This window comes from Odontesthes bonariensis, chromosome 4, assembly GCF_027942865.1.
Source record: "Odontesthes bonariensis isolate fOdoBon6 chromosome 4, fOdoBon6.hap1, whole genome shotgun sequence".
Classification (NCBI taxonomy): Eukaryota; Metazoa; Chordata; class Actinopteri; order Atheriniformes; family Atherinopsidae; genus Odontesthes; species Odontesthes bonariensis.
This window is the reverse complement of record NC_134509.1, coordinates 37,190,576-37,208,970: the sequence shown is the minus strand read 5'-3', so window position 1 is coordinate 37,208,970 and position 18,395 is coordinate 37,190,576. Positions and strand designations below refer to the sequence as shown.

At 39.6% G+C, this 18,395-nt stretch overlaps 1 protein-coding gene across 1 annotated transcript in view; it reads right to left on the bottom strand.

Annotated features, from left to right (window-relative positions):
* Nucleotides 1-16,034, bottom strand: part of ero1b (endoplasmic reticulum oxidoreductase 1 beta) — a 39,393-nt gene extending 23,359 nt beyond the window's left edge. The window contains exons 1-4 of the mRNA XM_075464121.1: nt 15,538-16,034; nt 12,380-12,499; nt 3,115-3,198; nt 2,864-2,905 (exon numbers count right to left, since the gene is read on the bottom strand). Coding sequence (XP_075320236.1) covers nt 2,864-2,905; nt 3,115-3,198; nt 12,380-12,499; nt 15,538-15,702 — 411 coding nt within the window. The 5' untranslated portion in view covers nt 15,703-16,034. The remainder of the gene's footprint in view (nt 1-2,863; nt 2,906-3,114; nt 3,199-12,379; nt 12,500-15,537) is intronic.
* Nucleotides 16,035-18,395: the final 2,361 nt, after the last annotated feature.

Sequence of the window (18,395 nt, the reverse complement as noted above, 5' to 3'; positions counted from 1 at the left end):
TTGAATGGACGAAGTAGCAGGACTGGTTTAAGAATTTTTTTTTTTTTTAAAGAACATTTTTTCTTCTCCTCTTGGAATATTTGGAATTAAATTATGAAAACCGTGATTTCAATTGACTGAAGCCTCCATCATTGGGGAAATTATCAACTTTTCCAGTCAGTGAACAAGGTCACACAAGCAGACTCTTTAGCCGCTTTCGGACTGTAGGAACCTTTGGCAGTTCTAATAACCTTTTAATCCGCGGGGCCGTTTTCTCCCGTGTTCGGACATACAGCAACTCAGGGCTTTCTCCCTCAGTTCCTATAACTATTTAGCTCCTTCTCCGAGGTCGGGTCTTTTCATGGTTCTATAGAACTAATCTAAGGGAGGTGTGTGGTGGTCGGTAGCTACGCCCCATGTAATTCTATCACGGCTGAAATGTCTCCTCATATGACACAGACACAACCAGCGGGTGTTTAATAAGTCAACTTACACTGGTCTCATTTGTCTGCAGCGCTCTGCTCTCCTTTCTTCCTTCATGAAATAAAAAAGTATCGTCTCCTGACTCTCTCTGTGAGCTCTTCCAGCCTCGATATTAGACGCCTGATGTGATTGTCCATGATTAATATCACCATCATGCAGACCATAAACACAGTGGCCTCCCCGCTCTCCATATTTGCTCCTTGGTGGTGTTTTTTCTACTCTCCTTACTTTTACCGTTTTGTTTTGTGTTTGAATGTAGCGCTAAATGGCTAACGGCTAACACGTCACTGAAGCAGACGGCTGCGCGCGGCGCATCAGTCCCTATCAGGTCCCGACTCAGTTCTGAAACAGTTCCGCTGGGGAAGGATAGTTATCAGAACGAAATTCGAGGAGGGTAGTTCTGATAACTACTTTCTTAGAACTGTCTGTCCGAAAGCGGCTTTTGTGGATTTCAAGTAGAGCCTCACTGTAACATCTTTAGATCTGAGACACAGGTCCACTCATTTGTCACTATCATGTCACAATTTTAAAATGCACAACTTTTTGTCACATTCAGCTTGTCAGTTTTTAGATAAATTGATTGGGATTTGTGAATATTTGTAATCAGATATTTTCCTTACATAGTGCCTCAATAACTAAAATCTCACTCTAACGGTAACTGTTGGGTGTTTCCAGCAGATGGTCAGTGAAACGCATCCCTTCTGGATCATGAAAGACAAACATCAAGTTCCAATACAAGAGCTGGCAAGCACTCAGTCCATGACCTTTATCTGGAAATTGTCAAAGGAGATAAGCTGAGTGGTGTGACAGCTTACCCTCTGTGTGTGTGTGTGTGTGTGTGTGTGTGTGCGTGTGTGTGTGTGTGTGTGTGTGTGTGTGTGTGTGTGGACTGTGCTGAATCAGCTATAGAAATGGGAAGCATTGGAACAAATGCAGCTGGTCTTCAGCTGCATTAAAGTCATTCCGTGGGTATGACATCTAAAGAATGAGATGCATGCTGCCGCAAATTCTCGTTAAGCATCCTGCTGAAAACAGTGCAGCACAATCACTATTAACACCTGTCTGTTAGATAAAAACTGTGCTAAGCAGCCCTTTCAGCTTTGAATTTTTAGTATCATATGAGCACGAGTTATAAAAAAAAAGTTCAACCAGGTAAAGTTGTAAAAACATGACCTCGGAAATTAAGCCCTTTTCAAAAAGATAACGGCCTTACTGGGAATTTGGACTGTGGCACATCATCTCACAAAACCCTGCGGCTCTTTTAGAGAGAATGAAAACATGTGGAGGTGTCCGCAGATGCAAACTTAATTTACATTAATTAAGTAAAACAACTCAAATAAAAAACATTCTAGAAATATATCCTATCAAAACTTACTTACTCAGAATTCTGAGAAACGATCATAGAAACATGAAATGCGGAGCTTGTGTCCCTTTTTCAGCACATCATATAGTTTGGCTCAACTCTACTTTTTCTTCTACCTCAGCAGAGGCTCCAAACAAGCTTAACTGATTTTAAAATGTGACGTGAAAATATCGCAGAGAACTGATTGCTTAGAGAGAATCTCGATCGGTGGGTGTAGTTTAGTTTGTGATATTAGGATCCAGACTCAAACAGAACCAGATAATGAAACCACTGTGCCTTAAAAAAAAAAAAAAAATTTATGGCATATGCCACTCAACAAGTTCCGGCTGCATTGGAATGGGACCCCTAACATGGCTCAGCATGCAAACCAACATCATAATTGTTGAACCATCAGAACATGTTGCGTGGAGTTTTCAATTTGGACTGGAAATTATTTGGGGTCGCAGGGTCCACTGGTGGGTAGGGAGAACCAAGAAGGTGGTTTGACCACGGGGACTAAACCTCATAATGGTAACCCTTGCTCCCACCCAGTCACAGGTTTGTGGGGATGGATTAAGCAGGAATTGAAACATAGAATTTACAAGCTTTTTTTTAAGATTTCTTTCGTATAAAATTATAAAAACATCCAGTAGTAGAGCAATGTAGAAGCTCTAAATAGATTACTCAATTTGTGCATTTCTCCAAAACATAAACAAATATGGCCACGAAAAGTTTAAAACTAAAAGTATTATACTTGGTTTCTGTACAAATCTGTCATACGTGACCTCACCATAAATACTTCCACTGAGAGAACAGCCAACATTTATAATACAGGTAGCCTGAATAAAAAAAAAAAATGTATTCAAATATTTTTGTTTTCTGACAAAACCAGTTATAAGATTGTAACTATGTAACTGGTTAGAAAGAAACTGTTATAGAAAGTTAGAATTACAAGATGTAGTCTCTCTTTTGTACATGCGATGGCCTTCCGCTAAACCCTACAATTTAATAAACCGCATCAGATCCTAAATTAATTTGAACTTTGTCTGCTCATCTTACCTTGTTGTAGTTCCCAGACTTAATGCCCACAGGGACCTTACTCTGTAAGACACAAAGATCAACAAACACCAGATGGACATTTTCAACATAACAGCATAAATACAGTAAAAAACAAACAAACAGTAGACAACATTTTATTTAATAAATTACTCAATGACATGCAAAACCTAGATTCAAGATAAACACAGTAAAACTCATAATGAGAAGAGCCAGATGTTGGGCTGTAAGTGTGAGTGTGGGCAACCTCTGACCTCTGGGCAGGGCTCCACATGACAGTCTTTGATGGAGCAGTGTCCATCGTCAGGCCAGAAAGGACACGGTCGTTTTAAGTTCACCTGGAGAAAAACATTTTTTTTTCCATATTGTCACTGCAGCCGAGCGTAGAATTTAGACTTAGGTTCAACAAAGTCAGAGCTTCGGTGGTGTCAACACGTAAAAAATCCACGTCTGCTTTAGACATGGATAAATATGAAAATCCACACTTGTGCTACAGCAATAAGCTTCTGTTGAGGAGATATGAAGAAATACGGATTTTTGCTATAAAATTAATTCCTTCACCTAAACAAAGTTAAAACTGCTTTGTCCTTCATAATTATCCATGTCTAAGCAGGTTTGAACCATAATCTTCTTTATCAGCAAATGCCTCTTTACTCTGGTTACTGTAATGGGAAATAATATAGAGTTCATACTGAAGTAACTGTTGAATTGTAGCAGGACAAGAAAGGGGAAAAAATATGTTGAAACTTCATTAAAAACCCACACAAACCAACTAGGCCATAAGAACACTAAACGCCAATGAGAAATCAGTTACAAAGAGCTATTTTACAAAATATGTATTAAACCAGCCGCGGCCGCTGTATTTGGGCAGGATGGGCAGAGCCCCGCCTTCCACACCCCCAACCTTTCTTTTATAGATAAAATATAGATAATTATAAATTATAGATAAAATATTTATTTCAACTTCAATCACAGTGGTAATCGTATTACACCATATTGTGGCTTGTGACGGACTTTGCGAGTGGAATCTGTTTTTATTTTCGCTGAAATATAGCCTACCTCCACTGTGGCTGCTTAACGTTAGATCTATGGCCATTGGCCAGGGCAGATGCCTGGTCTGCCCTCAGCTAAGCCCGGCCCCGCCAAACTCTCGAGCACATTCTACCAATCAGAATCACTGTAGGCCCCTACGTAGCATAATATCATGTTACATTTAGCGCGCCTGTATAGATGCTATTGGGGCAGGTGTATGATCTGCCCTGGACATGGAAAGGACTCAAAGGGTTTAAGAAATATATTACTCCGCCCATCTAGCCAGTGGGAACTTCAGTGCTGCCAAATTCCCCTACAAACTTGTTGGATAAAACGGATAACTATGTCGAATTTGATGATGGATATTGGCTGTTTAATCCGGATTCACGTTTGTGGTAGGTAAAGATTTTACTTTATAGTTGCTATCTTACAAAGTTTAAGTGATTGTGAACGAAGTCTTTGCAAAATGGGAAACTGGGAGTGATTTAATGAAATATCTTAGCTTGATGAGCAAAGCAATGTTGAGACAGTAAACAATGTGTTGACAGCTTCGTACATGTACAGTAGGTTACTTGTCTGCTAGCTTAGGTTTCCCCAAGACTAGCTAAAAACGTTGCTACACACTGTTCCGCCTACTGCTATATTACTCTGCACAATTAAGCTCAGGAGCGAGTCAGTCTGATAGTAGGCTACAGTGAGTGAAGTTTTAACCATGGCTGCTAGCATCGAACCTGTACTCAATGGCGTTGAGTTTCTCTTGGAGAACTCATTTGAAAGACTAGATTTGGGAACAAAATTGGCTATTAAAAACCTCGGCCCCCATAAACCTGATATTAATATAGTTCAGCAAACAATGGATAAGGGTAGGTCTTTCAATCGGACGTTTTCCCGTGCGTGGTATGACAAAAAGCCCTGGCTCTCTGGTTGTTCCAATAGGAATAAAATGTTCTGTTTTCCCATGCTTGCTCTTCCAATCACCTGGCACGGGGGGACAAGGGGATATGTGGAGCACTGTCGGTGTGTGTGACATGAAGCATTTTTCGGAAAAGGCAAAAAAACACGAGTCCAGCAAGGCGCATCTGAATTGTGCCATGAAATTAGCCATGCTAGGTAATGCTTTGCGACAAGTTTCCCTCTAATTGAAATGTAGGCAATATTAATTCCTTTCACAAACTTTCTCTTCGCTCATTTTCATGGGGCTTTTGTGTTTGTTGTATGGCAGACTTTTATGCGAGTGCGCACATCTCCCCCTGCGTATGGTTGCATAGACTATTGGCCTATTGCGTATGCTCCATAAAAGCTTGCATTTTGATAACGCAGATCATCTGCCCCCGCCTATTTTCCAGACCAGGCCGCTACTGTATTAAACAGAGAAATATGGAGCCATAGGTCATTAATAAATCGCTATTATCAAATAGGAGGAACAAAGATCTTGATTGTAAACTACCCAAGGTAGTGAAGAGTGTCCAAAAGCAGTAGGTAGGCCAGGGCTCCGTTGGTTGTAAAATGCAAAGCTTAAAGTGTTAGTTCGCCATTTTGCACATTAAGCCCTGTTTGGGGGTATTCTGGGATGAGTTAGAGATGTTCTGATCACAATTTGGACATTTGGTGCTGAACGGAGCATTTAGGTATCCACTGCTGCAGCCCCCCCACCTTTGCATTGAGTCAATGACCACTCAAGCAAACAATCATAAAACGGCATTAAACTTTCGTTTGCAGAGACATGAAACTCACCGTGTGGTCTGTGGTGGACAGCGATACGTTGGCTCGAAAATCACCGCAAAATACGCTTCCAGAGAAGTTATATTACCATTATTGTCCGTCTTCATTGATTTGTATTGGTTTGACTAGTATTACTCCGCGCGCTGTATGTCGCTGGATGTCTTGCTGCTGCTATTCAACGGTGTCCGGAAAAATAGGTCCACCAAATGCTAAAACAACTGTTACAAGGCACATTTCGCTGCGATTTTCGGGTCAATTTATCGCTGTCCACCACTGACCACACGGTGAGTTCCATGTCTTTTCAAACGAAAGTTTAATGCCGTTTTATGATTGTTTGCTTGAGTGGTCATTGACTCAATGCAAAGGTGGGGGGGCTGCAGCAGTGGATACCTAAATGCTCCGTTCAGCACCAAATGTCCAAATTGTGATCAGAACATCTATAATTCACCCCAGACTACCTAAAAACAGGGCTTAATGTGCAAAATGGCGAACTAACCCTTTAAAAAACGTTTGCTACAGCTTTCAGTGTCTCCAGCCAAGTTCACATAAATATTCATTTTAATCTGAACAATCTATTCAATTCAATAATTTCAGAAGAGATGTAAGACATTTTTCAAATCTTGGTTAGCTCTTGTTTATACTACACTCAATGGATGTGGGAGGTACTTCCATACAAAAACTGACAGGACATTTTTTAAATGTGTTTAAAAAAAAAAAAATAATAAAAAAAAAAAATAAAAATAAATAAAAAATCGCCACATTCAGCTTATATTCAAGGTCATGTCAAGAACTGCTTGTACAGGTGCAGAAAGCGAGAAGGCAAGTAAAGCAGGTCCATATCTCACATAAGAGCTCTGATGAGACACGGTGAGTGAAAAGTGAAAGACGTTAAAATGTTCTTTGTCTTCTTTTGTTGTTTTGTTCTTCTTTGTTCTAGAATGCACTGCTGAGGGTGGCAGCACGTTGGAGTAGCTCTGCACCTCACATTGAGATTTTTCTTTTTTCTAAATTTCATTCCTGTTATTTCTTGGAAGAAATTGCATTTTTTGGACAACTGTTCCTTCCTGCCTTGGATGCTGTGCAGCTGGATTAATTTTTCCCAATACTTTTGTATATTTTACTCTTTTGTTATGATGCATAACCATAGCAACAAGGTGGTTTACAACAGGGAGCAGCTGATTAACATTGGAAAAGCAGAAATAATTCGACAACTGAAGCCAGAAATCCCACTGGAATTGAAAAGGAGGCGTTGTGGATGCAGAGCAGGAGCAAAGAGGAGAGAAAGAAAGAAGAAGTTCAAACCATCTCTGCCATCCGTCATCATGGGCAATGTAAGATCATTAGCTAACAAGTTGGCTGAACTTCTAGCCTTGACAAGGACTCAGCAAGAGTATCTGGAATGTAGCATTATGTGTTTTACTGAGACATGGCTACAGGATCATATCCCCGACTCCAGCGTCTCTCTGCCGGGCTTCCTGACTGTACGAGCAGATCGAGATTTAAAGAGTAGCAGGAAAAGGAAAGGGGGTGGATTGGCAGTGCTTGTCAACAACAGATGGTGTCACCCAGGACATGTTACTGTGAAGAGTCGTCTCTGCAGTCCTGACATTGAACTATTGGCAGTAAATTTTCGTCCATATTATTTGCCAAGAGAGTTCACCAGTGTTGTTTTGGTGGCTGTTTACATTCCACCCTCAGCTGTTGCCGACACTGCATGTGATGTCATCAGTTCCGTTGTTGCTAAGATACAGACACAACACCCCAATTCTTTTGTGGCAATATCTGGTGATTTTAATCATGCCTCACTCTCTGCTACACTGCCAACTTTTCAACAGTTTGTCAGCTGCTCTACCAGAGAAAACAAGACATTGGATTTGTTTTACACAAATGTCAAGGATTCATACATTTCCAAATCAAGACCTTCCCTGGGTAAATCAGATCACAACCTTGTTTTTCTCTGTTCAGCATATAAACCCCTTGTCCAGAGACTACCTGTCACAAAAAGGACTGTTAGAAAGTGGTCACATGAAGCTGAAGAAGCCTTACAGGGTTGTTTTGATGCAACCGATTGGATTTCTCTTTGTAAGCCACATGGAGAGGACATTAATGCCATGACTGAACATCACTGTCATCAAAACAAGTCGTTGTCTGCGCAGCAGAGAAACAGCCAAACATGGGAATTTGTTGTCATGCAAAAGAGGCTGACAAAGACACCAATAGAGGCAACCAAAAAAGTCAAGCAACAATATACGGCAATGTTACAGGACCTGACAACAATAAGACTTTTATAAACTAGGATAAATGTAATAAACAAACACAAAACTTGTGAAAGTATGTGTGAAATCAAGACACGTGCAACGTAATCAGCATTGTAAATATTACAGTACCATGTATTACAAACTAGCAGACAACATTTTACATGCTGATGATTAAGCATGTGATTGTTAGCATGTTAGCTATAAACAGAACATACAATTGAAGGGATTGTTTCAGAGGTACTTAGTTACGCCAGTGAAAAGATGGGACAGTAGACCTTGTGGCATCCCCAAAAAACATAGAATAACATTTTATTGCAGAGCATTTAACTGGTTAAGACTTCGATCTTTAGGCTGCGATGGAGTCATTTTTATTTCCATTTCACATACTGGGAGAGTGAACTTTAACTTGCAGGAGCTGTGGATTTGTTAGTCATGCAGACCATCAATTAAAGTTAAGGTGGGAACTATTGATTTTACTATCTATGCCAAATAAACTGTCACTGGACACAAATTCACATCCCATTTCTATACACACAATACTTCTAAGTATAATGCAGTATATGCATAAGTGGACACGTTTGACACCTCAGCAGTAGGAGTAGCTTTTTTGTTGTATTTAGCTGAACAAAATGAAGTGTGCGACAACCTCATGGCATGCACAAATAAGCACACAAAATTAACACCATACTTCTCTGACGGAGTAAGAGCTCAAATGACAGATTTTGGACAAAGCAGAAACCACAAACTGTTCTAATTAGTTCTAATCATGCTATGTTCAAGTGGGAAAGAAACAGCACCAATGAGAGTCATATTAGATCGAATATCTGCCAAGTTTCAATCTGTCACTTGCATTTTCCTAAAGCACGCTGAGGCAAACTGCACAAAATAAGTACAGCAGAGTTATTAAAATCAATGCTTTGTATACACTTGACACCTCAGTGGTTCTGCAATGCAAAGATATTGACAACTGCAGACATTCAAACTTCAATCTGGATATTTAACTAACATGCATAAATTTGTGGTGAATGCTTCAAATAACCAACTATCTTCTTTGTGTTGGCCTCTGTATTTATAATGCTGTGCTGGGAGAAAAGTCCCTCGTACCAAACTTGTTAAACCATATGCAAAGCATCCCAAGCTGTGAACCTCTGGAGTGCTGAACAGCTTTTCTACAGCTTTTGAAGCACTGTCAAATATGTAGTGTTGAGAGAGTAAAGGCGGATTTACAGTTGACGCGTCGCTCATGGCGCTGACGGCCCGTGACGTCAAAATGACTTTTCAGGCCTGGCGCTTGCCTATAAAAGACGGCGCAGCGCTTTGTTGTGCACCAGTCGATTTTTATAACTTGGCTGCACCGAGAACGAGAAACTGGATGGACCAATTTGAGACCAGGCTCAGTCAGGAGGTGCGTTTGTACAGGCACCTGTACGAAACTGAAGTGAAACAGCACAGGGACCACGTAAACTCCCAAAACTCGTGGACAGAGATTGGCAGAACTTTGGGGAAAGAGGGAGAGTTCTGTAAGAATGTGTGCAAGAAGCTACGGGACAGATGCATGAAGGCAAAGAATAGGGCAGAGACTCGAAGTGGCTTCAGACCTCTTTTAACCGAATTAAAAAATTAAAATTATCCAGATACTGCAGCAGTATCATTGATGGCAGTGTTCCTGCTCTTGACAGTGGGCATTGTTTTCTTCTCAACTTTCGTGGTTGTAGAGTAGCGGTAACCTTCACGTAGCAGCGACACCTCTGTGACGGAGAAAATTGCAACTACTGGCGCATCGACTTGTGCCACCGTATATAGCCGGCACAAAATCGTGACGTCATCAACACCGCTCGCGCTAGCAGACGTGGCAATCATGTTAGAGCCTTAAAGCATACTGTGGCACCAAAAGTCTCAAACAGCAACTAAATGGGCAGTCGTGGCTCAGTGGGTCGTCCAATAACCAGAAGGTTGGCGGTTCGATTCCCACTCAAAGATTGATGAACTGACAGCTGCAGGGGGTGGCAGTCCATCTCCTTGCCACGGCCGAGGTGGCCCTCGAGCAAGGCACCGTACCCTCTTGCTCCCCGGGAGCTGTGAATGGCTGTGTATATGGCATCTGTCTCCATGAGTGTGTGACCCTGTGCATGTGCGTGCTAAACAGGTGCCAACCTGGATGGGTTAAATGCAGAGGAAAAATTTCGTGTATGTCCTGTATCTACATGACCATAAAAAGTCTTAATCTAATTGGGGTGCGCTGAAATCAGTCACCTCTCTGTAAACTGATCTCACCTCTATAAAATTTCCTTGCTGCTTCAAACTTTAAAAAAAAAAAAAAAGAATTAGCTCAGTTTGTGTTCAGCCAAGTGTTTCCATTTTTTATGTCATACAACAGACTCACTGATACTGATCAATCAAAAAGCACCTTGATTGGGACCACATCTCTATAACCAAAAATAAGAGACGATTAGCTGATTAATTAGCTGTATGAAAACTCAATTCACTCAACCAGAAACGCCTCACGCTATTATTTTTCATTTTGACGTAACAAAGTTAGTGCGTTTCAATCATTGATAAAGTCTAACAGAGAAGCAGGTTTTTCAGACTGGTAGCTCTGCAGTAGCTGTGTACAGAGGAAAGCTAGCTGTCAGATTCTCGCTCTTAAATTTGTTTGCTCATCACCTCAAAAATCTTGAATGTGAACCTCGAGAATGCTGTGTTGTAAAGCTATGAAGCTAAAAAGCCACATTGTGCCAATGTGACAATTACCAAAACATAATCTAATCTTGGCAGGTTTGCATTTTAACAAGCTCCTCACAGTTCAGCTGTTAGGAATTAAAATTAAAAACCACGACTTGCATTTCCCTAAAGCAGTGAATATCTCAGACCAACACTTTCGTGCATTTCCAGCTGGTATATTACTCCAAGCAATCTCTGGAGGTATTAGTGCCCTAAACTTAAATATAAAAATTAAAAAGGAACAAATTAGGGCTGGGCAACAATTTAAATTTTTAATCTGATTAATCACATGATTTCCCTGATTAATCGCGATTAATCGCATTTGTACGCAAAATCCAAAAATAAATTCAAAAGTAGTATATAGCTTTTAGCATTTGGTTTTATTTTAAATGTACTGCCGTATGAATTAAAGTGCCATAACATTTGTTGTGCAAAGACACTTTTAACATCAGCATTTTTATGTAGAAGCCTCGCTCCACTGTCTGTTTCCTTGAATGACTTGCTAGTATCAGTTGTGTTTTGCCTTTAAGTGATATTTTAGACTGGAACTACAACGGTGATAAGACAATTCAACTTGGCAGTGTTTAGAGATGACTTTGGTTCTGTCGACTCCGCCGTCTGGAAGAACTTTAAAATGAAAATGGCCCAGTAAAAGTTCCGTACCCTTCTCCATGTTTGGTGGATCCGCTGATTACATTCTTTTCCGGTTCCGCAGCAGTCAGCAACAGAATTTTACAAAATTAAAGCCTGTGAGCAACAGACTTTTAAAATGATAAAATATGTAATAAAACAGGGGTGGTCCGTGGCGTAGTGGGTTGAGCAGGCGCCCCATGTACAAGAGGCTATAGTCCTCGCTGCAGCTGGCCCCGGTTTGAGTCCCGCATCGGACAGCCCTGTGCTGCGTGTCGTTCCCTCTCTCTCTGCCCCCTGCTTCCTGTCTCTCTGAACTTTCCTATCCATTAAAGTCACAAAAGCCCCAAAAAATAATATATTAAAATAATATATATATATATATATATATGTTTATCGGCGTTAAATAACTAGCGTGTTAACACGATAATAACGAGTTAACTCGCCCAGCCCTAGAACAAATACTTGATTAATCCCAAAGGGAAACTTTAATGTTGCAGTATGCTATCATAGCTTGTTCGGAATTTTTCGTCTTAAGCAGTTGTTGCATACCGAGGAGCTTTCATACTAAACCTACATTAAGTCTGCTCTCTCTAAACACAGCAGCCATATAAAAACCCCAGCAAAAGTGGGTTGTTTAACATCATCATGAACCTGAAAATCTGGAGAGTTATTTCCAAAGCAGCCACTGTAAACGGAACTATGGAGCACGTGTCAAGGTGAACTGAATTACAGCTGCTTCGCAGGAGATTTACAGGATGTCATTTTACAAAATGGTTTTAAGAGTAGGTACGTGGTGTAATTATGAATTCCAGCAACAGTGAGCCCTCAGTCAGAACATTGAGGCTTTTCCCCCCCTTTTCTGGACCATGTTGAAGCAATTCACGTCACTTTTGTTTGGTCACTTGACAGCTCTAAAGTTCAAGATGCTATTTTTCTGTGTTTGAAGACATGTTCCTGCATTCCTATGTCCCTTTATGAAGAATACCGCGTTCACCTATTAGAAACAAATGGCCGGAAACTCTGGTCCAATTATGTACTTGGAAATTTAAAATTCAAACTTGTTTTTTCGTTTTCACCAGATCTTATTGTACAGAGGTCTAAATGTAATTATCATTGAGTCATGTTGCATTTGCCTTAAAGCAGCAGCTCTTACCCTGTAGTATCTGAAGTAGTCTCTTTCAGTCAGTTTCTTAAAAAGAGGGTAAATCTTGATGTTGTTGAAGATGTCAATGCTTTCGACGTCACAAAAACAATCATCCAGGACTCCTGTGAGCTGAAACAGAGCAGAAAGAACCCAGAGTTCCAGAGTCATTAAACAATTTGAATTCATGAGCTTTTGTTTTTATACATAAATTAAAATAATACATTCTTATTATGCGATTTATTTTATTTTAGGAAGCCCTGGTACTCCTGTGGGACATTGTTTTTGATCATACGTTAAAAAATAAATAAATAAATAAAAACAGTTTTTCAGCTAAAAATAATGCACAATGGAAAGGTGGAGACAACAAATACTTAACCAAACAGAGACAATACAGATACAATTTTGCAAAAGTTGTATTTATATTCAGCAGCTCTCAATAAATTACTCAATTTTAACCAGATTAAGAAGCACTAGTAATATATATCTGACATAGAGCTGTCCCAGTCTTTAAATAATCTAGCCTGGCCACTGAATAACCAATATTGTGCAACTTTTGATCTGCAACACACTGTAGGCAAATCCACATAATGGGCGGCGTGTAATACCTCCTTTTACCTTTTTTTTTTGGACAGTGTTCAATATGCATATTTGTAAATATGTACATTTGTGACCTTCTGAACAATTTGAATTGTTGAATACAATATCTATCTATCAGTTTATTGTGTTAGGAACATGTTGATTCATGATTATACCTTTTCCAGTTGCCCTGCTTTCATAGCAGGAAGTAAGCAGTTCGGCAAATGACCACCTACCATCATGTTCATACACAATTCATCCACCACAGCTGAGAGAGGACACACAGTGTGCCATCTGAACCCGCACGGACCAAACTGATCAGCTATCAGCAGCTGACATGTTTAACCAGCTCAAATGTTGTACGAAGCAACGACACAAAACATATGGAAACTTGATAACGCTAATTAGTTCAGTAAAACACCACCAGAGTTGCGGCTTTGGATTGTTTTCACAGGTAACCGCACCTGCAGTCACAGCACCGGGTAACTAATCATCACCTGTTGTCTTGATACTCTGTAAACAACTGGTTAAATGAAGTGGAAAACAGAGCTAGCCCATCAGCTGTGAACACTGATTAACTAACTGATGATTGTATTCTCAAACATCTTTCATCGTTTTAACAATGCCATTAATGTATCCTGACATTTTTAGTGAATAATTCACAACACATCTGGGATATCTGAAAATATTGTTCTGAAAACATTGAAACTAGAGTTTCTCAAAGTTTTTTTTACTGAATTTGATTTGCATGCTAAAATCTGCCTATAAACAACAAATATTATTTAAGTAGAATACAATTTTATTTGGACAGTACATTTAATTGTTTTAAAGTGGGCATTTGCACACTTTGACCACAGATTAAAAATTAAGAGCTCACAACACATTCATATCATACACATCTCTATTTCCAGATGCTAAAAAGTTACTGGGAAAGCTAACATACTGTATGAGGATCGACAAACGTATTAATACTTTAGTAAACAGAGGCAAAAACCACAGAAACTGTATCACCAAAAATGCATGACCCCAACATGTGTACAGTGCATTAACTCAAAGGCTGTTCGCTAGTTTATGCATTAGGTGCTTTTCAGTATCTGAACTCTGCTACACCATCGTCACCCCCACTGGCCCCTCATTCTCTATTTGCATAGAAGTACCCCAAAAAATAAAAATAGGATTTGATATGCAGCACTTTTCTTCTTTTTTTTTTTCAATGCTTTTCCCCACTTATCGGTTGATAGCAGGTCAATTCAGAACAAAAAGAAAAAGAAAAATGTAAGATGGTTAATAGACAAACACACTGTTTCAATATATGTTTCACTAAGTAGTCAAAAAATGTAAAAGTCAAATTATCAGACCAGGATAGGACCAAGCATATGGAGCCAGAAATTAGTGCTTGAGCCAGTGCTTTTCTGAACAGGAACAGGAACTAAACCTACAAAACACTGATATGGTATTTTCAAAAACCTTAAAACTATTTCTCACTCTAACAGTAAACATGTTTATAACTCCAGCTCCTCACAAGCATTCAGAAACACCTGTAAATCTGAATATGGTATAAAATAACTAAAACGTTACCACAGCTGACCTCCAAGCACAGGAGATCACTGAAGACCAGAAAAAACAATAAAAGGCCCACTTCCCTCAACATCTTCGCTCCAGCTTTAGGTGTTTTTTCTTTTTTCTGTTCTAACTCCCCTCTTATCAAAACTTGATTCCCATATGTCACAGTAGCAGCTCTGTCTTTCTGTAGGCTGAGCTGTCAAAGCTGAGCTCCAGTCCCATACCCGCCCCAGACTCCTCCTCCAAACAAACAGCTGTCAAACTAAGCTCTGCCTAGTACCAGAACCTCCCAGTTTGTAGTTCTGTGCTTGAACAAAAGCCATCAGTTGAGTAACTTAAATGTGGCGCAATAAACTACAAATCCCATGAGATGACATGCGGTGGGACCTATGCAGGAGCCAATTAGAAAACACCACGCTTTTCAACTTACTGGCAGTAAAACCAGTTTGTCAGAAAGTCCCTTTTTGAATTCAACGTGAAGATTTATTTGATGAAATCTCGTCTTTTAAATCACCCTTCGTTGCAATCACACGTTTTTATGTGAAGCCACAAAAAAGAAAATGTTTACATCGAGAAAAGACAATACAAAGCCATAGAGAGTAACCTTATAAAAAAATAAATACTCATTTAATGGTGCAAATAATGTGATATGTACAATAGATTAGTTCCGCTAGAAAACTTTAAATGGCTGTCACCTGTAAGCTACAAAGTGCAAGACAGACTTCGCATTTAATCATGCCGATTATGTTGGTAAATTTTAGTTCAATAAACAGACAAATATATAGGCAGTTCATGTTTGGCAGAAAATAAGTAAAATACTATAGTAAGCAACGATGAGCTGCAGGTTAGCGCCACACTGACACGGTGACGTCAAAGTAACACTGACAGTGGAAAGTGCTAGAAGACTTCCCCAATCACAACTTCTTCCATTACTTTGCCACGTTAAAGACTGTTATTAAATACAAAACGGAATAGAATCGTTCAAGAAGTTCAAGGTGACAACAGGATACTCTGTGGTGCTTACTTACATGGCAGAGGCAGCTTTGGTCCTGGCTGGCAGAGGCTCTGCTCGGGTGCTCGTTGTGCTGCGTTTGAGGTCTTACGTTGTTGTGCTGAAACCAACCCAGAACAAAGTTCCCGAGGAAACAGGCCAACAGCAAAACACCGAACGCTTGCAGAGTTACTTTCCACATCACTCACTGTGCTTAAGATGCACCAATGGGAAAATGAAAACAAACACGGGCTACCAAACTTCAGTCTGGTATGTCTGTGAGGAGAGTTAGTGGCTAGCTTACTATAGCTCCAGGCTGGCTGAAATTAGCATCCGCATGCTAACAGTGGTTATAAAACGAGCAGGTCGGTGAAGGAAGCAGCCCCGTGTCCGACAACCCTCACATGGGTGTTTTAACTTCCAACTTCCCAAACAGACATGAAGTCAGCGACAAAAAAAGGATACACTTAAAGCTAAGTGTATCCCCACCACCAATTCAATATCGAGTTAACAAAGCAGAAATCTGTTTTTCTTCCGTTTAAAATTTCAAAATAAGATGCGTAGCCTCATCTGCAGTAGTGTGGTCAAAACGCTAAAATCACATGGCTCCCACACAAAACCAGACACATAAAAGCTTGCATTTCATCGTTTTTTGACACTTGCTGTAAATTTTAACATTTTATATTCAATTCCTTGTTAAATTTAGACTAATGTCGATTGTCATAATATTTTGGTTTATTTTGCATCTCCTCGTTGTGTTTTCGGCTTTTTGTGATCATTTCACACCACAGTCAAACTGCTTTTATTTGTGATTGTATAGTTTCTTATGACGGGTGTGTTTTGTTGCGTGTCATAATGTAAAAGTATTTAAAATGACATTATAGCATGTGAGGGCTGCGCGGTAGTGTGGTGGCTAGCACTATCGCCTCACAGGAAACTGTTGTGGGAAAAGCTGGCAGCCGGTGTACCCATAGACATAAAATACGTAGACGCCTCATGGCGTGCTGGAACGTAACAGCGTCGTCGTCGCCGCCATATTGTGTGGGTCTCCTCACTCCAGGCTAGCACCAGAATCAACTGGAGTCAACGGAGATTGAGCAACTAGCTATGCCCGTATTTTGTGCAGTTAACGGTTGCAATAACCGGCCCAGTATTGATATCAAATCGCGTGGGATTACCTTTCACAAGTACAATTGAACAATAATTACTATTTTTTTTATGTATTTTAGTATTATTATTGTTTTAAATTATATAGCTGTTTTATGTCTTTTAATTTATTCTTGAATTTTATTCTTTTAATTTCTTTGTTTTTATTTTTCTTTACAGCACTTTGGTCAACTGAGGTTGTTGTAAAGTGCTTTATAAATAAAATTGGATTGGATTAGAATAACTTTGGTTATTTTACCATATATAATATTATGTCCTCCTAACTAACGTTACTTACGTGTAACGCTATTACAGCGGGGACTGGTACTCTCTCAAAGTCTCTTGCTGTTTTTTGTTTCTTCTTCATATTTTGAAGGTTTCCCAGTGGTACGGGCTTGAGGAGGCAATGGGAAGTTGCTTATAAGACGGGAGGGTTTTGTTGCGACTGAGTCTTCAAAGCTCTGTAGTGAGCACTTTAAGTCTGGTGATTTTGACAGGACGGGTGAGATTGTCAGGCTTGGAGATGATGCTTGTGTCATTTGTGGTGTCTATTTGACAAAGTAAGGCTGCACCAAATAGAAAAATTAACTACCCTGGAGTTACAGACTGGCAGCATACAAAAAAAATGTACTGAGCTGGTACAGTATACATGTGCAATATTATATTACATATTCTGCGTCAATAAATGAGTAATAAGTCATGTAGATGAATGATGAATAAAGTATTTTTCTATTCTATTCTATTTTATTCAATGTTTACTTCCACCATATTTATAATTCCACCATTTTTAGAACTGTATATATCTTTTTCTAATATATTTATAACTGTTTTTAATACTCAACACTTTTTTTTTCATTCACAACACTTTATTTTCTTCATTGTTGTTGTTTTGTCTGTTGTTCTTGGGTACTGTTAAAATTGGCTTTGTTCTTAGACATTATGAATGAAATAAGTCTCAGTACTTTTCCATTATGACCTAAAGTGATCCAGGAGTAGAAAGACAAAACAATTAGGAAAGCCTGGGAAAGCAAGGGCAGATTCACACACACACATTGTTTTGGGCTGATCCAGAGAATATGACGAAGCATGTTGAACCTACTCATGTCCAATCATACTCGGTCGAGTGTGAGTCCAACCTATGAGGCTATAAATACAAATGATACCCGGAAATCGAGGCACAGTCTGACAGACTTCCTGCGGGAGCTCTTTCCCACTGAGCCCAGCGCTGATATGCTTTGACGTGTGACTAGAAATAAAGACTTCATTTTCACTTGAATTACTCCGGTCTGTTCTTGAGCTTCCAGCTAAAAGAACCGAATCTAACAGTACCAACAAAATTTTGCTGTAGGAATATAAATTAAAAAAATCCTTGAATCCTATATGGTAGCTTGTATGTATATGTCTTACAGAAGGGTCGTGTGTGAGAGAGAGAAATAAATTCAAATGAACAATCAAACTTGTTTCTTTATTAAAATATCAAATTTACATTTAAATTCATTCATACATCTATCAATATGCCATAGCCAGGCCCGCCGCTCCGCATAAGCAGAGTACGCAGAGCGCGTAGGGCCCCAAGTACCTGGCAGGGGCCCCCAAAATTAAGGTTGTTAAAAAATTTTCATGATAGTTATTATATTATTACATTAAAGAAATTATATAAATTAGTCATGAACAGGCCCAGCGTTTTTCTTAACTGTGTGCCCTATTACTCGATTCGGGCAAATTAGATGTGTTTACCTTATCTATACC